The sequence below is a fragment of the Camelus dromedarius genome, chromosome 22 (genome assembly GCF_036321535.1).
Source record: "Camelus dromedarius isolate mCamDro1 chromosome 22, mCamDro1.pat, whole genome shotgun sequence".
Lineage (NCBI taxonomy): Eukaryota > Metazoa > Chordata > Mammalia > Artiodactyla > Camelidae > Camelus > Camelus dromedarius.
In genome coordinates, this window is record NC_087457.1 from 20,057,083 (window position 1) to 20,073,052 (window position 15,970).

The following is a 15,970-nucleotide window of genomic DNA, read 5'->3' on the forward strand; positions in this document are numbered from 1 at the left end:
CAATATAATTCAGCACTAAAAAGAAACATGCTATCAAGTCATGAAAAGACATGGAGGAACCTTAAATGCATATTTGTAAGTGAAAGAAGCCAACCCAAAAAGCCTATATGCTGTACCATTAAAGCATCACACAGAGTAGTTTCCCTCCCTAAATATCCTCTGTGCGCCATTGATTCATGCCTCCCTTCCCCAATCCCTGACAACCTCTGATCTTTTTACCTTGTCCACAGTTTTGCCTTTAAAAGAATGTCATATAATTTGAACCGTACTTTCCACTCAGTTTTTCTGTGAATCTAAAACTGCTCTAAAAAATAAAGTCTATTAATTTAATACCCCCCTTTTATCTGCACAGCACAGTGCCAAGTGCTTTTTAAAAGGATGCTTACAAGACTGTTGGAAGGCAAGGCTGAGATGAAACTCTCAATGGACAATGACAAGCCACATATGATTAAGAATGAAAATGACAGGTATAGACTATATATGCTGTAGATGTATCATTTCAAAAACTATGAACTTAATATGAGCAGGAGTTGTCACAGAAGACTTCCTGGTGAAGGTGGAACCCAAATAAGACCTTGGGGAATGGGGGAGTTAATTTCTGGAAGGGAAGCAGGAAGAACAAAGGTCAAGTTATGCAGAAGCAAATTCAGGAGCAAATGAGGTTGCTACCATGGTTACAGCGGAAGGTGCCTGTTAGGGGAGGATGGGAGATAAGGTTGGAAAGGAAGGGTAAGGTCTGATTAAGGAAAAATTTGTTCATCAGCCTGAGGAGTCTTGGCACTTAACCACTACGTACAGCATAGTGGTTAAGAGCATGCACTCTAGCCTGTGTTGCTTGCTCTGAATCTTGCCTTGGCCATAGCGTGACTTTGGTTATTTTAGGAAACCTTTCTGAGTCTCAGGTTCGTCATCTCCATAACGTGGAAAAAATTACACCCTCCTTATATGGTTGCTAGAGGATTAAATGAGTTCATATCTATAAAGTGCTTAGAAGAGTGCAGGCACAGAGTAAATGTTTGATATTATTATCCACTCAACCATTCATTTGACAAACATTAAGTCCAAAACCCTCTAAAAGGCTGGCACTACACAGGTGCAGGGAAAATGTCCTCCTTTCAGGAAATCACAGCACAGCAGGGAAAACATTTGGATAAATATACAGAAGACCACAGACTTAAAAAGGTAAATAAAGAAGTGATGAACTGTACCATTGTCCTCCATTTATGTTTCCTTAAATCCATAGAAAAGAATGATTAAACATTTATTTTAAGAAGCTTATCACCAGGAACTAACATAGTGTTGCAGGTCAATTATACTTTAAAAACCAACCAACCAACCAACTCATAGAAAAAGAGATCAAGTTTGTGTTACCAAAGGCAGGGATGGAGGTGGGGCTAAGGGGGAGGGGGAATTGGATGGAGGCGGTCAAAGGGTGCAAACTTCCAGTTATAAAGTAAATAAGTATTAGGGATATAATGTACAATATGATTAGCATAATTAACACTCCTGTATGTTATATATCAAAGCTGTTACGAGAATAAATCCTCATCACCAGAAAACATTTATTTCTATTTATTTTATATCTTTGAGATGATAGATATTCACAGAACTTATCATGGTAATCATTTCATGATGTATTTAAGGCAAATCATTATTCTGTAAAACCTTAAACTTATATAGTGTTGTATGTCAATTCTATCTCAATAAAACTGGAAGAAAAAAAAGAAGCAGTTTATAACATTAGCAGTTGGGAGTCACTGGAATGTGCTTCCTGGGGAAGCTCAATGGTTAGAAAATTTTAAAAACAAAAAGAAAAACCTCAATTTGGTGGTCAAGTGAGGGTTTTTGATGACCATTTTGCTTAAACATCACTTGTAGAATTTTGTAAGATTATTTCTACCTGATAATAGTATCAAGACAAAGTAGCTACTTAGACCCATGATCCACTTTCCTGAAATGGCCAGATTATTCTGGACAGACTGCACACAATATGGGCACCAGCCCTTTCTCGGGCATTGGATGATTTGTTATGGTTGCTAATAACTGTCTTGGATTCCCTGCTTAGATAAACCGTATCTCAAAATCATATTTTAATTTTAAAACAGAAATATATATGGGTCCATTTGAAAGAGATATTGATCGCAAACTTTTGCTTATAGAAACACAAATTAAAGTCTTTCAAACCAATGGAGGGTCAATAAGAGAAGAAAAGTACAGTCACATCAGCAGAATTTCATACCTAATATTTCAAACCTAGAATTTCAAACCTAACATTTCATACTCAGACAGGTCAAAGTAATACCTTGTTATATGTACCTTTCCAAAGTAAAATCACCTCTCTAAAGAAATGAGAATTAATGTACAACTATCTTGTGGGTATGTATTTGTGTAAATATTCAAGCTATTAATAAAAGTAACTGAATTGCAAACTATGCATGGAGAACTCTATAAAGGTAAATATTTGGAGGCATCTAAGAAATGATCAGATATGATTTTCAAACTAAATGAAAGTTCTATTGCTTTTTAAATATAACTGACAAAAAGAAGCCCTTCCATAAATCAGGGAGACTGAAAATGGCAAATGAATTTTTCTACTGATAAAAGGTCAATGTCAATTAAATCATGGAAGTGAAAAACTGCCTCATTAGCCTGTATTGGCAGTTCATCACCTCCTGTTCAATGCTGATAGCCATTCTTTTGAGAGATAAAGTGGGGGAGCAAAATGTGCACAGACTTTTTGGAGGAAGAAATCTGAAGCTTGTCAAATACCATGAAAAGCTAGTCACTGATAGGCTGGAGATTAACTGTCTGCATGAGTTATTTGATACGTCAAATGAATGGATTGATTTAAAAGTATTTCTTGAACATCTATTCTGTGCTAGATATTACACTGAGTGAGGGGATGACAAAGATGAAATGTGGAGTTTATGCCTTCAAGGAGCTCACAGCCTGATATGGAAGATAATTCATGAACAGAAATATGTCACAGGAATCACTACATCACCTGTGGACAACCACCCCAAGTGCAGAAGGTAACATTTAAATTGCATCTTGTTAAAAGAAAAATTATCATGTGCTTGCAATATAAGTGAGAAGAAAAGGAAATACGTTTAATTGGTTCTGGCGATACAGTGGATTTGTTTTAGCTACTTAGTAATAAATGAAACACCAGTAGAACATTAAGAAACAGATTAAAAAAATTATCTGTATTGAAAAATACCCTATGAATCCAAGATCTTTGGCAGTTAAGAATAGCTTACTTATATTTTTCATGAATTCCTTGATACCTGAAAGCTAATGTGTTTCCTCTCAACAGCCCAGTCAACCACAGCCAACTTTTCATGGATTAGTTTACATTAGGTTTCAGAAAAACTGAGAGGTTATGTGTGGGCATACCCTAAATTCCTTTCGCATAAAAAAGCAGGCTAGCAGAGACCATAATACTAAGAAAAGTGAAATAAGTGAGTATTTATAAGCCATTAGGAAAAAATAATGAAATTCATTTTCTAAGAATAAAAGGGAATAAAGAATTTGGAATGTTGGCCAAAGGCCAGCCTGGCCTGATAAAGACAATTTTCAGACCCTGCCCAACTCTGTAAAACAGCTGAGGGCCTTTGCAGTTACAGAAAGTGCCTCACCAGAAAGTGCTTCACCTACAACAGAATGCTCAGATCTTACATTTGGCTTTGGGAGTATTGTGCGTATAAAATGTTTGTTGATTTTTAAAAAATATCTCATTTATTCATTCATTTACTGATCATAAAGCAACTACTTTAATGCCAGGCGTTGGAAACACAGAGCTGAATGAAACAAAATTCCATCTTTCAGGGTGCTTACAGTCTGGTGAGTGAGACGGCACTAAAATCAATCTGATCTGTACTAAAACAGAGACATAAAATAGGGCAGTCTATCAAAGAAGAACTCTGAAATAGAGCAGTCCTAGTTTTGCTTTTTCAACAAATCCCTTCGGATCTGTCAATATTGGAACATGACTTAGAGTGGAATAGATCGCACCAGTAATTAATTCTCTGAATCAAAGAAATGATCGGACTGGAAAAAGTCTTTGCATTTCAATTTTTTTTTTTTTTTGGTCATATGCATTTCCCTTCTCAGTGGTCAAAAGCAGCCAAGAAAATTAATACCAAAAGGCACCAAGTCTGGGCTTTGTTATTTAGTATGTTTACAAGGAGCTTGGAATGAAATTATGAAAACCCTGTTTTTTCCCTCACACATGCGTCACAAAGAAGTGTTTGATTTCTATATTCTGCCTTACTAGCCACAACACAAAGTTTGGGGAGACTATGAATCTGTTATATGCTTCTGAAAGCTATCTTTCACAAGTGTTTCAGGCTATAATTATTCATTATCTTGATTTTTAACATTTTCTGGCCAACTAAATAACCTAGAGGCAGGAGAACAAACATTCTAAGAAAAATGACCAAGGAATGTAACCAGAGTCAGATTCTAAGTCATCTTTCTCAATGGTGCCCTTTACACATTCGTATGGGATAGAGCCCCGAATAACATCATTAATTAATTACCTAGCTGAGATATTTGGCAGTTGTTGGGGTAGTGGGAGTAATGGAGAGAGCTGGGGAGAGAGGAAGTCAAAGTTTTAGAACCATGTTAACTCTAAATGCGTAAGATCGAAGCCAAAGCATCTTTGTAATTATAATTTATTGGTTAACACGTTTTATAGAACACCCACCATGAACTAATAGCTGTTTTAATTACAGAGAATGCAAAGACAATATTCTTGATCTAGAAAAGCTCACAGCCTAGAGAAAAGAACATACAGCAAAGGAAGATGATAAGAGTATAACTGAAAACACATAGTTTTCTAGGAGCACAGGAAAATCTAGGACTAACCCTGCCTGGGAAATAATTCATTAAGGAGGTGATATTGTTGGACCCAGTAAAACAAGTAGATTTTTCAAAACAGAAAAGGAAAAAGAAATGCCATTTTTGGTTAATGATAGTGGTCTGCTTCCCAAAGGCTGCCATGTAGCCTGAGAAAATTTATGATCTGTAATTTAATTTCAGAATGAGAGAGACTGCGTATTAGTCCCTATTACTACTTTTCAAATATGCTCAGAGAGTCCCATTTTGGTGACTAAAATACAGTGCTAATTTTCTAGCTTACCTGCTTCTAGGCAGTAGAGAGCACACTCTAAATCATACTAGTAGGTATCTTCCTCCCCATGTGATTAAATGAAACTATATTCATTTAGGATGAAGAAAAACATGGTCCGTATCTCTTTTTTTCCCCTAAATAAGTCTTTTCTCTCTTTCTCCCTCTATCACTCTCTGCCTCTCATCCCTATTTTTAAAAAGGCAGTTGCACCATCTAGGTAGAAGTAGAAAGATCCAGAGTTAGAAGGGGTTCTGTGGCTGTCTGCTGTAGCTGAAGTTAGACAAACCAACCAGCCAACCAACACAAAGGAATAGAAAGAAGAGAAAGTACTGGCGGGTATATCAGTGAGACTCCTGACAGGAAACATGGTACACAGGGCAAACTGAGGGGAGTTTAGTAACAGAACTGTTGTAAAGGTGTAGGGAAGCCATAAGGCAAGAGGAGAGAATGGTTGTCAGAACTTGGAAACTTGGGTGGAAAGGGCCAGCAGTGACTCCCTGGGAGGCAGACGGTGCAATAAACTACCCATCCTCACAGCCCTATCGTTTCCCCAACCCTCAGTCTCCTGCTGGGGCTCCTTACTGATGGAACAGGGAAAATAGAAAGGAGGGCAGCCCACTGATTCTTCCCACACTGGTCAGCCTCCTGGGCGCAGAGCTGGGGAGAAGCAGGCTGGAGGGTGGATCTGAGGGGTGAAATGGGCAGATTCAGTACAATATACCGCATCCGGATTACAGATGGCCAGCTATGTAAAGCAGGAAAGTTTGATCTTATCCTGTAATCAGTAAGGAGGCAAAAAAAAAAAAAAAAAAAAAAAAAAGAAGGAAAAAGAAAAGTTAAAGTAGGAAAGTAGGAATTGATACAATCAGGGGAAGCTTTTCAAAGATAACAGGTGACAATGCAGAGAGTGAACTGGTGTAACGATAGGTTAAGGCAGGGAAACCAGTTCTGGACATTGTTTCAAAAATCCACCGCGAAGTGGAGGGCTGCTTAAAACAAGGGCAAGGAGAATGGACAAGGGATGATTAGAAGGCAGTGCTGACAGGACTGTGTGCAGGAGGGGAGGGAGGGAGGGTGGGAGCTGGGCAGACAGGATCCAACTGCCCCAGGGACTAGGGATGCAGGGGATAATGGAGCCCTAGGAAAAGGCGACTCAGGGTATATATTTCTCAAGGACTAATCTTCTGTGAAAATTGAAGATTATCTGTTCACTGGAGAGAATCTCACCTTAATAGAGCCAAGAATTTCTAAAGAGGTATTAAAAATACGGCCAACTCTGCCTATACTGTGATGACCTCTATCTGAATTCACTCAGTCAGAGTCTCATGGAGAAAGTGATCTCTTTCTTCCACATGGACAGCTGCTCAGCTGTTAATTGGTGCCCCAAGGAAGCATTTAAGAACTCTTGGAGCAGACACAGGCAGCAGTAACACAGCTAGCTTCTATGTGGCTTGTTCACAGGGTGGTTATAAGCACAACTAATTATTATAAGAAACAGCTACCATTTTTTAGAGCTTACTTTGTGCCAAGCATTGTTGCCTTACAACAACAACATGGCAGGTTATTTATTTATACTCTAGAAGTACGAAAATGAGAAGGTTAAATAACTTGTTCAAGGCCACACGGATAGGAAGCAGACGTGCTGGAAAATACAGCAATGGCATTGGGCCCACTCTTTACAGATTCTGGTGGCATAAGGGAAGTTATATAAAAATATTACGTGTTGGATACAATTATGCATATTGATACTTGTGTGATTAATTCTGACGTTTTAAAAACAAATTAATTGGAATCTATTTCAGATCTTGTGGATGTACATTCTGATACAGAATTTCTTAAAAACATCATTTTTATTTGATTCTTTTCCTAGGAAGCTTTCTAAATAAACTGGGTTAAGAATTTTTCAATTGAGAAGAGAAAAAGGAGGATGCTAGCCCAATGGAACTAGAGTCTGAGTTCCTTCCCGGCAAGGATCATGCCTTGTTCATAATTGCTTCCTCAATAAAACCTAGTATGATGCCTAGTATATGCTGCTGTTCAATAAGCACTTGTGGAGTAAATGAACCAATGGGATGTTGTTTCAAAACTGCCTGCCCTTGGAGGGTTTTGTCATCCTAAGATGTCACATAAGCTGCAGAATGACTCCACGAGGCTGTATTGACATAGCAACATGGATCAGAAGAGAAGATGGCTACTTAAGCACACAAAGGGACAACTGCACAACTGCAACTCAAGAATTATTGATGGAATGTTCCCAAAATGATTTTGTTTAGAGCTTCATAAAGCCTGGTGGAGTTGGTTCCAGTTGGCTTGGATGAGAGGTCACACAGATTAAAAATAGACGTTCTTAATAAGAAACAATAGGCTACATTCATTTAGCAGGACAGAAAAAATGATGGGCCTTAGGGGTGGGAATGAAGCTTAATCCTATTTAAAGGCTCAATTAACCCCCAGAAGATTGAGTGGGTCCTCTGCCTGCCTTGCCATTCCTCTGTCTAGCAGAGCTTAAAATAGAGATTCGTAAAGAGGAATAAAGGATTCACGTTTGTATATAAAACACTCAAAATGTTTTAAATATTTAAAATACAGCATAATACATTTTGGAAATACAAGAATTAGATTGATTAAACTGGTATGGTCCTTTCAAACTTTTTGAAAGAAATCATATTCTTTTTTGAATTGGCAATCTGTTACCAATTGAATAAAATATTCAAACATAAGCCTTTATCTTGACACATAAATTCATTGATTTTTTTTAAAGAATTACTCATATTGTCAAACAAAATTATATTTTCCTCTTAAAGTACTACATTCTCAAGAAATCTAAATCAAAATCTATTCTGGAGTAAATTCCAATCATTCTAATGTTTTAACATCCAGAAGCCAGGTTCTGCTCAAATCAGTCCGTCCTGGGTTAAGCACCAGATATGAGGCCTCCAGGAGCCTGGTTAGGGCATGTTTATCAATTGGTGGAGCCTACCTTCACAGATCATCTGGCAGAACCTCTGTGAATAAAATTTATCAGCTTTTAAAATTTGTGCCCCAGTAGTATAGAAATGGACCCAGAGAGATCATTAAATAGATAACTAATTTCATGTTTTTGCTGTTGTTTCTGTTTTTGAGGGGGAAAATTTCCAAGATTATGATACAAAGTGGTGGTTGCATTATAACTATGCTCTCTGTTTAATTAGCTCTTTGTTTTAATGGAAATATCTCTAAGAGGAGCTTGACAAATCTAAGTGCTTCTTCCTATCACACTGACATCATTTTAGTGCCTGAGGGAGAAGATAAGCCTGCCCTTCCAGTCCCTCAAGCAATGGCATTTCCATCCCTCCTCCCTCTTCCCCACAGGCCAAGAATTTGCATCCTAATTTTCTCTTTGGGGTATAAAAGAATTTGCTGATTTTCTGAAATAAGATGTCAACTTTGTTCTATTATACATTTTGTTTAAATTGCAGCTAATCTTGTGAATTACAGAGATTGTCACAACCCAAGATAAAGCACAACTTTGGCTAAATTTCTTTTTCTTTGTGATGCAAAAGATCTCTCAACCATTTACTTCTTGTCCTAAAGAGATAGCTAATACATCTATGATTGAAGGTATTAGAGATCTGGAACTGTAATTTGAATTCGTTTAGTATACACTGTTAATCTGTGTAATACAACTGCATTGATACACTGAGTAGTTTTTCTTTTGAACTGATGCATGATGCCAATTCAATATTTTCTTTTTATTCTAAAGAATATTACCTTTCAACATATTAGAGAGCAGAAGCAAAACACAATCTAAACAGAAAACTTTAGCTCACGGAACATAAGCTATGAAAACTATCTGGCAGCAAAAATCAGATCACTGAACTTTAAAGAGAACATCCCCTGTATAAAAATCCTATCACACAAAATAATGCTTTAGCGTTAAGGCACTTGAAGTCATGACATCTTTTAGATCACACTATTAACTTTCAATACGGCTCTTAAAAATCACATGTCTAAAAGCTACGTGATGTGCTTCAAGTTTAGTAAAGCACCTTCAATCTGTTTTTTAAAAAGATGATTATTATTACACAGAAAACGTAAGACAATATTGAGGAAGATCAAAAGATTTTTAAAAAGCATATAATTCTCAATCCAAGTCTAATTTTTGGTATGTCAGTTATTTCTCATTAGTTCTTATCCATTTCCCATAATATTGTTAAAGAGTTATAATCATAGCACAGAGCATAAAAAGTACTATAATTTTTTCTCTAACTATTCATATTGCTTCATAATTATATCTTTGATAGTATAGCGTCAGCTTTAAACAAGTACATCTTTCCTAGGACTACTAAACAAGCTATTAAAATTTTTTTAAAGTCTTGATAATTACAGTCGTCCCTCAGTATTCACAGGGCATTATTTCCAGGACTCCTTGGCAAATACCAAAATTCATGGATACTCAAGTCTCTTATATAAAATGGCCCAGTCCTTGCATACAGTCTACACACATTGTCCTGTATACTTTGAATCCATGTCTAGATTGCTTATATACCTAATAAAAAGTAAATGCTAAATATATAGTTGCCTTTGTGGCAAATTCAAGTTTTGCCTTTTGGAGCTTTCTGGAATTTGGGGAGGTTTTTTTAATATTTTAGATCCATGGTTGGTTGAGTCTGTGAATTCAGAACCCACAGATAACGGAGGACCAGCTGTATTAAAGACACATCTCCAAAGACCATTCCTCAGTACACTGAACAACGTCTAACTCTTTTCCTCAGGAAGACAAACTGTAGTTGCAGTTACAATCAAGGCTATGAGAAGTTCACATCTTATTCTAACAAGATGCAATGCTGTGTTAGAAAACATTTTTTTTTACATTTTGAGCAAAACTTATGTTTTAGAAATTCAACAATAACATTTACCCAGAGACTGATGAGGTGTATTCATTTTAGATATTTAATGAAATGTTTATATGAAGATGGAATTTTATTCTAAAATAGAAGTGAAAATACAACCAGTGTCAACTTACCAGCCTTTTCCTTCTCCAAAACACCTGGAATAGCCTGAAAAAGAAAACAAAAGCCACAAAATTGTGGTATTACTAGAAGGAAACATCAAATAACATTATTAGAAATAAAATGAAGCCAAAATTAAATAGAACCTGGTAATAGAAATATGAGAGAGGAGGAACTGAATAGGCATTTTTTTCGAAAGAAGGAATACAAATGGCCAACAGGTGCATGAAAAAGTGCTCAACATCATTAATCATCAGGGAAATGAAAATCAAAACCACAGTGAGACATCACCTCACATCTGTTAGATGATTATTATAAAAAAGACAAGAGATAACATCATAGGCGAGGATGAGGAGAAAAGGGAACCCTCATGCACTGTTGATGGGAATGTAAATTGGTGCAGCTACTATGGAAAACAGTAGGGAGGTTTCTCAAAAAGTTAACAATAGAACTACTATATATGATCCAGCAATCCCACTTCTGGGTGTATATCCAAAGAAAGTGAAAAGAGGATATCAAAGAGGTATCTGCACTCCCATATTCAATGAAACATTATTCACAATAGCCAAGATATAGTAACAGTCTAAGTGTCCATTAATGGATGAATGGATAAAGAAGATATGGCTTTGTGTGCATGTATGTGTGTGTGTATAAGAAGGCAACTGTACCATATGCAATAACATGGACTTTGATGGCATTATGTTAAGTGAAATAAGCCAGACAGAGAAACACAAATACTGCATGGTATTTTTTATATGTGGATTCTAAAAAAAAAAATGTGAAACTGATAGTATGAAAGAGTGGAATAGTGGTTGCCAGGGGCTAGGGGGTGGAGGAAATAGGGAGGGATTAGTAAAAGGGTATAAACTTTCAGCTATATGATGAATAAGATCTGAGGATGTAATATGAAGCACAGTGATTACAGTTGGTATTATATAATTGATATCTGTTAAGAAAGTAGAACTTAAATGTTTTCATCAAAAAAGGTAAGTATGTGAAGTGATCAATGTGTTAATTAACTAAAAGGGGAATCCCTTCACAGTGTATACATATATCAAATCACTACAATGTATACTTTAAATGTCTTACAATTTTGTCAATTATACCTCAATAAAGCTGAAAAGAAAAAAAAAGAGAACTGTGGAACCATTGGTAAAGTTACTAGATCGAGATATGATAATTGTAAATCAACCACGTAACTGTTTTCTTCTCTACGACAGACTCATTTTATTAAAAGATATTGGCAATAAATGAGACTAAAAATACTTTTGAATTTGAGTTGAAATTTTGTAGTTCAATTTCTTCGTCCTATTTTGGAGACACCTCAGGTATAGTATAATGACTATGACTTACATAGTATATGACTTTAATTTATGACTCACATATAAAATACAGTTAGCATGGGGGTATTAACTTTTATTGGAGGCCGTTTATAAATCTGTCTGGCCCACTGGGATTTGATGCCTTCTACTCCACAAACACTGACCACACAAGACGTCTACAAGTGATGTCTCTCTCCCTCTCCTTAGGGAACACAGTCCCCTGAGTTGAAGTAAGAAAAGCAGGCTCAAACGGGTAATTAGTTTTGTTGCAAGTGTGTGTGTATGTGTGTGTGTGTGTGTGTGTGTGTGTGTGTGTGAGTGGCAGCAGAAGGCTCACTTGTACCTCTGCTGTAGGTCAGCCTAAGGAAATATCAAATATCAAGACACTCATATCTTTGTGAGATACTGATTATTGTTGAGGGCCTTACCTTTGGAATTTATAGGATTTGGAGATTGATGTGATTTTTCAAACAAGGGAAACAATCTTTTTATGGATAAAAAAATAGAAAGGGTTTTATTTTGGCAAGATTGATCTACAGTGAAAGCATATTTTGACTTAATCTCTATCTACATTTAGTTATTCACTTTTTGTTCTCTGGGTGTGAACGCTGACTCTGCATCCTGACAAAGATGCAGAAATGACAAGAACATGAAGTTACTAACTGGCAGGGTGGAGGACTATGCCCAGGGACCAGGGCATCAGAGGGACTGACTGCATAGGCTTCAAGCATCTTCCTTAGCCCCCTTTAGTTTAAGATGGTCATCTGATTTTTCCTTTGCTTCAAGAAGGAATTATGATTCTACACCTGACAAGAAAGCTGTGCTACAGTTTTGGTGATGTTTGATTACTTTTTATGTGTGTTTTTTGGGAAAGAATTTAAAAATGGAAGGAAATCCATACTATATATTATATTTTAAGCCTAGCCCCTAGGTTTGCCCCCAGTCTGGAGATCAGGACTTTAAAACTGAGTTTTCTCTTTTGTGACAAGCAAATAAACAAACAACAAAACAACATAGAAATCCTTTCATTGACAAGATTGTAAAGGCTGGTGACAGTAATTAAAGGATGTTCATGGAGAAAGTTCCTTAGTGTACAAATGGCTAACACAAGGTACTCTGTTATGTACAAGGTACAGTTTTAAGCTTTTACTTGCATAAACTCAGTCCTTAGAACAACTCCATGAAGTCTTAAAAAGTAGAGTAATTTTTCGAGGTCACGGTAATGGAATGGAAGCCAGGACACAACCCCTGGCACATTGACCTCTGAGGTCACTAATGCTAATTTTAAAATACTAACTGGAATATTTTGAAATGAAAGAAGAGAAAGGTTTGGAGAGGTCCCATGAGCAGATGTTGACTTAGATCACAAAATACTTGTGCAGGAGAAACTATATGAGGCATTTAGAAATCATCTAAGCTAGCTCTCTCTTCTTACAGCTAAGGCATTTAAGACAAATTGAATGTCTTAGCCCAAATTACAAGTTGGCCAGTGATATTTTATTTTGATTATTAAGTGTGTAACCAAGTATATATAAGTAAATATTTAATAAAGATGTTAATCAATGAGTTGCCCTATCAAACAAAAATATTTTAGCCTCCATGTGGTCTAAGCCAATATGTCATGTGGACAATGCCAGTTACTTTAAAATCTCGCTGCATGTTCTTCTGTATGATTCTTTAAGCTACCAAAGTTCACTTCCATTAAATAACTGCAATGGCCCTATTATAACGTGGAGAAAGGAATGTCTAAGTTTAACGTATGCAAATTCTCTTTTAAAGTAAAACCATGTAGTAATAACAGCTGGATATCCCTCAGTGGATTTATCTTTGAATTTGAGGGAGAGTTGTCTCTTTAGAAAAATGGTTGATGAATACACTGATTAGAGTTGTGAAATTTCCCAGGGATGAAAGGCATTACATTAAAAAACAATTCTGACACTTGGTTTGCAATTAATGAAAGCTATTTGTTGATTCTTAATCAGATGCCTCACATTATTCTACAGAAAAACACCCTTAGGAAAGTTTTCTTCTTTGTGGAATTCACAATCCAACTGAAGACAATCCATGAAAAGACACAGAAGAGTTCCACGCAGTGGCTGCGAAATGATAGCAATTAACACCCTCACTGGTGTGACATGAACAGGAGTAGGAAGACGGTAGGTATTCGAGCAACCCAGGTGGAAGTGGAATGGTGTTCTTGGGCAGGCACTGAGGCCAGGGGGAGGAAGTTCTGGTCAGGAGATTCTTCTTGCCTTTGACTTCTGAGAAGTGGCATGGCTAGATCTGGGACCACGTCCTGAGGTTTCATAGTCTTTTATCTGTTTCTAGGCTTGGGAAAGAAAACATTTCATGCAAGCTGCCTGTATTGTTTGGTACAGAGTAGGTGTCATCGAACATTTGTGGGATTAAAAGACCAAGTGCGTGTTTATATATACAGTTTAAATAACATGCATAACTGCTGCTTATGAGAAAGCTCCCATAAAAAGCATATTTTTGAATTCATTAGGGGTTTTTGTTAATAGCTGCCATGTGTTTCATTTGAACTGTATCCTCAGGAAGTGATTTAACATTTCTGGCAATAAAGCAATTAAATAGGATTTTCCTGCTGGCCATATGGGTTTGCTGTAACTTCATATTTTCTTCTCCCATTTCTTAATGGAACAAAGGAAGTCTACTAATAACTTCCAAATGAGAGAAAAGAATTACTCATGGTCTTTTGTTATTCTTCTCTGTGATATGCAAATGATAGGCTAACAACCATTCTATGGCTCTACTGACCCTCCAATAGCTCTCCACATGCAATGAGTTTCATTTATGCTGAGTTGTTAAGGTGTTTTACAAGTGAATTTTTAAGAAACCATTAAAGAGAAAGCTTTTTCGTAAAAGAGGAGGAAATAATTTGCTTTCTCTTAACGAGGTCTTTTAAAGCTGTGTGTGGGAGCTTAGGCTGTGTGTGTGTCTGTTTATGTTTTTGGACATGAAACGTGGTCGGGGAAATGCTGATTTTGACGTGCCCTGCGGAAATGTTGTAGACATATGTTGATTCATTTGGTCTGTTGCTACAATGGCTTTCTGCACTTACAGAAGGACCTCAGCTGGATACCTTTTAGGAATTACACCAACTACACAGAAGCTGCTAACATAAACGGTAACATAAGTAATGGATGTCATATCTGAATCCATTTTAGTACAATGATGACTGAAATATTCTAATTGTTCCAATTTCATTGTGATGATTTCAGGTGAAAATGGAGTAAGATTTTTCCACTTTAATATGTTATTTTTATTAATATGTGATGTCATGTAAATTATTTTACATATATATTTTACATACATATATATGTATTTAATACATCTATTAATATATTATCTTTATAAATTATTTTCTTATTAATCTTTTGGAATCAGGATGATAAAATACTACCATTAAGAAGGCCCTTTGAAAGTCAATCCATTCCAACAATAGACAGCTATGATAGGCTGAAAGGTTTGACTTGTAGTTTCCATGAAGTGACAAAGCGCTACCACTTATCTTGTGCTTTCTCTTCTTATAGGTAGTGCTTGCTTTGCATGTTTTTAAATATTAGAGAGGCTCACACAACCATCTGAAATACTCTGTTTTGTTCTATAGGAATTTCCTCTATTTACCTTTTTAAAAATGGGAAGAAATCAGTGACTATTACAGAGTAAATTATTCCTTTCCCTTAAAAACATTTGCTTTTATTCCCACAAAAATATTTTACAGAGAAATTTCAAAATGGGTAGTTACATCCTTAGCAACTGCAGGAAAACGTCCCTCAGTGGTGGAAGAGCCTCGGTCTCAGATGAGAGCACAAGAGCCCGTTGTGGGCACAACAGGAAGAGGTGGGGGACTCACATTTTTGGGGAAGACATGAAAGACAACATTAAAGAAAAGGAGCTACACTGGAAAATGGGTTTGTTTGCATCTCTATTTAAAGACTCTTTTGAAATCTTTCCAGACTGTGATATTGTTAACTAGTCAATGATTTCTGTTTGCTTTCATCTGAACAAAGAAGTTCATTGAAAATCTGTGTCTGATTGGCAATCTGATATCATCTATTTTGCTTTACAAAGTCTCTAGCTTTGACAATCATTGTTCTTTCATTGAAAATACAGATTTTATTTTTAGAGCAGTTTTAGGTTCACAACAAAACTGAGAGGAAAGTACAACGTTTTCCCCTAAATCCTCTGCCTTGACACATACATAGCGTCAACAGTCAGAGTGATACTTTTGTCACAACTGATGGACCTACATTGTTTCATTACTGGCACTCAAAGTCTATAGTTTATATCTGGGTTCACTCTTGGCATGGTCTACTCTGTGCATTTGAACTAATGTGTAAGATATGTACCTACCATTACAGTATCATGCAGAACAGTTTCTTTGCTCTAAAAATCCTTTTTTTGGGTTATTGTTTCTTAAAAAAAAATTTTTTTTTGCTTTATTGTTATTTTATTTATTTATTTTTAGGGGGAGTTTATTAGGCTTACTTATTTTTTTT

At 36.3% G+C, this 15,970-nt stretch overlaps 1 protein-coding gene across 7 annotated transcripts in view; it reads right to left on the bottom strand.

Moving 5' to 3' along the window:
• DLC1 (DLC1 Rho GTPase activating protein) overlaps positions 1–15,970 on the bottom strand; it is a 416,507-nt gene that overhangs the window by 171,698 nt on the left and 228,839 nt on the right. For all 7 annotated transcript variants that reach the window (XM_064477493.1, XM_064477492.1, XM_064477491.1 and 4 more), the window contains one exon: positions 10,140–10,173. In XM_064477493.1, coding sequence (XP_064333563.1) covers positions 10,140–10,173 — 34 coding nt within the window. The remainder of the gene's footprint in view (positions 1–10,139; positions 10,174–15,970) is intronic.